General features: G+C 42.1%; 1 protein-coding gene across 1 annotated transcript; it reads left to right on the top strand.

The window, feature by feature from the left end:
- Positions 1–2,245: 2,245 nt before the first annotated feature.
- LOC139470503 (variable charge X-linked protein 3B-like) lies at positions 2,246–3,148 on the top strand. The gene has a single exon (XM_071252906.1). It carries the CDS (start codon positions 2,246–2,248, stop codon positions 3,146–3,148), a length of 903 nt encoding a protein of 300 aa, XP_071109007.1.
- Positions 3,149–4,719: the final 1,571 nt, after the last annotated feature.

Genomic DNA, 4,719 nt, shown 5'->3' with positions numbered 1-4,719 from the left:
CACTGCGGTAGCCGATGCTCTAGAGAAGGGGACACTTGCAAAAGTTTCTTCTTCGGAAAGGGAATGAACCTTTGTCATCTGTATAGTGAGGATGTTTACAACTTGAGTCTTACCAACCTACCGACGACTACTGGAGCCTTGTATAGCCGTGAGTTCTTTTTTAGATATCATACGTCACCTTCAATTAACAAAATTAATAAGATAAGTCAATATTAATAAAAATGGAAAGATAACTGGAGCATAACCAACAGGCTACGAGATATTACGGGTTGTCTGTCTTAAGTGACTTAGTGATGTTTATCCCGAGTCATTGACGGAGGGACAGATTCTGATAGGTTGTTAAACGATACTACTCACTGTCATTTTGTAGAAGAAAACGTTTAAGAAGTCAACCCTACATGGAAACATAAATGAATTCAACCAATACTTCAGATGATATGTTATTAATTTGTGACGTCATGAATAATGTATGACGTCATATCGTATTGTTCCCAAGTCAACAATACATCAGTGTGACATCATATCGTTTCAAATGACCAATCAATTTTTAGAATTGCTAAAATGCACATGTGCAAATAGCACGCTACCTTTGTTGGTCTAAAATATAGAGCTGAACACAAAAGCCTACTTATAGAAAATGATATAGTGTCACACTGTTCAACGACAAGCCTTCCATTCAAGTTATCATTTCATTCTAGAAGTACGAATCAGTGGTACATCACAGTGACATAATTCGAACAATGTGTCTCCCGTAGATTCATTTAAGTTAATATCGGTTAATATTACCATGAACAGTCGTTTTTCGTGAATTTCTTCTGGAATATATTTGCAGTATATTAAGGTTTTACACCTCTGTAACGATATTCCAGTAATATTACTGAGGGGCACATCGTATCCTTGCAGGGAATTGAACAGACTCCTCCAGCATTATCCGTGCGACCAAGATCCGCCCATTGTGTATTCGGTCTTTACGGGCCATACTCAGGCTCTTAGCAAATTTATTACGACCTCAAAATGGCAAACGAGGTGACACTCATTGGTATAAGCTGCCACATACAAACGTCCAAGTGAAGTCATCTTGAATGCAACGTTAAGTCCCATTTCACCTGACCTCATCAATTCACTCAAGTATTCATTTATAGTTATTTAAAATACTCGAATACTGGCAGAATCACATGTTGTAGATAAATCGGAAATATAAATTACAAAGTTAACGTTTCTGTTCAGTGCCTACATGTAACGTGTAACCTCCAGCCATGTAACTTGTAACCTCCAGCCATGTAACTTGTAACCTCAGCCATGTAACTTGTAACCTCCAGCCATGTAACTTGTAACCTCCAGCCATGTAACCTGTAACCTCCAGACATGTAACTTGTAACCTCCAGACATGTTACTTGTAACCTCCAGACATGTTACTTGTAACCTCCAGCCATGTAACTTGTAACCTCCAGCCATGTAACTTGTAACCTCCAGACATGTAACTTGTAACCTCCAGCCATGTTACTTGTAACCTCCAGACATGTTACTTGTAACCTCCAGTCATGTAACTTGAACCTCAGATGTTGCCTTGACCATGCCAGGCGTTCAGTCCGATGACGTAAAGGAACATTGGACGTCGTGGCCGCATGTTATGCTCTTGTTATCGATTCCTCACCGTCCTTGCACTAATCGGACGTAGGCCAGGGAAGCTGTTGGTTGTCAAAGTTTGCAAACTAAAACCGATTTTGCAGGTGGACCAGATGAATATGATTATCTTATCGACGTTACGTTACTCGTGGACGTCCAGAACGTGGTCGATTCCTGGTGTTGTCAAACCCAAGCTTGTCCGTATGATGACACGTTAAACTTCAAACGCCTAGCAACAAGTTTTGTGCAATTCTGGTTTGAAGCATTACAATTTCATGCAATCGCTCATTTTCAGATTGGCATGGCATACCGTTTATGAGGTTTGGTCGTCGACAAACTTGCTTTTCACAGTTAAAACACTTCATCGATTTATTCTGTTTGACGATGTCATCACAGGAGGGTCATGACAAAGTGTTTGTACATGTGATTATCATGCATGATTCTGAAAAATCCACTGTGATTTATATTTTTTATTTTTATGGTGCACAGGAATCTTTTGGCTAGAATATATAAGTGTTTGCAGTGGATAATGACGGGTTTCGTAATTGTACTTACAGGTCAAAGTCCAATCACTGGACAGAGGGACAATCACCCAATGCACTCTGTGCTCTCTACAATAATGCCAACACCTGTATCACCAGTCCCGGCGGAATCTTCGCAATTCCTCTCTGAAACCTACATCAGCACTCATTCAGAAGTCGACATAGAGGTGTCATTCACAGGCATGACCAGACAAGCCCTCTCATCTCGAAACACAGGTCCTGTCACCTTGCTTCAAAGAGGAACTTCGGGAGATCTTGAAGGAACTAAGATTGAAGGTGTTTTGTCAGGAGGTGCGAAAGCGACTACCAACGACGTCAGTCACATCCATCCGACAGCAGCGTCCCTGACTGTCCTTTCACCGCCTCCATCTATTGTTTCTATGACAACTACACAGAAACCAGCGATTACAGAAACTGCTTCTTGCTCTTCTGACAGTTGTCAATCAGAAGCAAAGGAACAAGAAACAGAGGAACCAGAAACAGAGGAACCAGAAAAAGAGGAACCAGAAAAAGAGGAACCAGAAACAGAGGAGCCAGAAACAGAGGATCCAGAAACAGAGGAACCAGAAAAAGAGGAACCAGAAAAAGAGGAACCAGAAAAAGAGGAACCAGAAACAGAGGAGCCAGAAACAGAGGATCCAGAAACAGAGGATCCAGAAACAGAGGAGCCAGAAACAGAGGATCCAGAAACAGAGGAACTAGAAAAAGAGGAACCAGAAAAAGAGGAACCAGAAACAGAGGAGCCAGAAACAGAGGAGCCAGAAAAAGAGGAACCAGAAAAAGAGGAACCAGAAACAGAGGAGCCAGAAAAAGAGGATCCAGAAACAGAGGAACCAGAAACAGAGGAACCAGAAAAAGAGGATCCAGAAACAGAGGAACCAGAAACAGAGGAACCAGAAAAAGAGGATCCAGAAACAGAGGAACCAGAAAAAGAGGAACCAGAAAAAGAGGAACCAGAAAAAGAGGATCCAGATTCATGATAAATTAATTGACGGGAATTAGATTAGATGGAAAACTCAAAAAAATATTTTGGAGAAGAGTTGGATTACTGCCATTACAAATTGTTCAATTCCGACCATATCATGAGCATGTGTTTATTAATCACTATCAAATAGTGACGATACCAAAGTTTCACGAAAAGTTGAGCATATCCTGGCCTACAGGTGGCGTCACAAACATATGCAAAGACAAGTCACATAGTCCAGTCAAATTTTCACCTGAAAATACACGGGAACTTATGGTACAAGTCAAACTAGGGAATTCCATCAGACATCATTTTTGTCTCAGAGCTGTCAAATTAGAAACTGAGGTCCACATGTCCACCATAAAACCTTTTTCTGAAATCTTTGGAAAGCTTTACTGTAATGACACTTTGAAATCTTCGAAGAACGATCATACGTGATTGTATATCGAAACTTGTTAAATGTAGACACCAAAGGCTGAGGCTGCTTGAATATTAATCGACATAAAGGGAATGTTGATTATTGGAAAGTTGAAGTCATCCCTCTGGCCTTATGGAGAGTTTTTGTCACTCTGAATCCTATGCATATACACTCTTCAAAAAAAGAAACGCACAGGTAGATTTTTAGTAAGTTTATTGTACCGAATAAAGTCGATATATTTAAATTGATATCATAGATACAAATATGAAATTTCGGAGATCGATAGTCACATGTTGTCGTGGTACAAAGGCATTGAAAACTGTTTATTGTCATGTCACATAAGGCCACAAGGTTGCGCTGAACTGAGTATCTCCTGTGACCGCCCCGGGCAGCAATCACGGCTCTGTATCTCCTCGGCCCTGACTGGATAAGTGTACGACTTCTGTCCTGTGGAATTCTGCTTGTAACGCGGTTGCCATTTGTGGTGTCTGCGGCGTGTTCTAGCGTTGACGTACACGTCGATCGAGTTCATCCCAAAGGTGTTCGATTGGGTTGAGATCTGGAGATCTCGACGGCCAGGGCAAGACGTTAATGCATTATGAAGGTAGTCTACCGTGACACGAGCTGTGTGCGGTGAAACGTTGTCCTGTTTAAACAGCCCCCTCTGGTGGTCAATGATTGGAAGAAGGTGTGGTTGAAGAATTTGATTCATGTAGCGATTTGTTGTCAAATTTCCCTGAACCACAACAAAGTCAGATCTCGTAGTGTAGGATATGACCCCCAACACCATGACACTTCCGCCACCGAAATTGTCGAACTCACGTACACAATGTGGGGCGAAACGCTCATTTCGACGACGATAAACACGTTGTCTTCCATCTCGCCGGTGAAGAAGAAATCGTGATTCATCGCTAAACCACACTCGTCTCCAGTTTCTCGAATTCTATGGCTGTAAGGTATGGCACCAACGCAAGCTTGCATGTCGATGGATCTGTTGCAAACAGGGACGATAACTGGTCTTTTGGGTCGGATTCCAGCATCGAGAAGATGGTTCCTGGCAGTCTGGTTCGATATCCTCCTCCAGGGATAACCAGGGATGCGTCCTGCTGTCTCCGTAGCTGTGACGTAGGTGGAACAGTCGAATGTAGCGATCCTGTGCAGGGCTGGTA

This window comes from Haliotis cracherodii, unplaced genomic scaffold (assembly GCF_022045235.1).
Source record: "Haliotis cracherodii isolate W230 unplaced genomic scaffold, xgHalCrac1.p SCAF_20, whole genome shotgun sequence".
NCBI classification, from domain to species: domain Eukaryota; kingdom Metazoa; phylum Mollusca; class Gastropoda; order Lepetellida; family Haliotidae; genus Haliotis; species Haliotis cracherodii.
The sequence above is the reverse complement of the archived record's forward strand: the minus strand, read 5'-3'. Positions and strand labels throughout refer to the sequence as shown.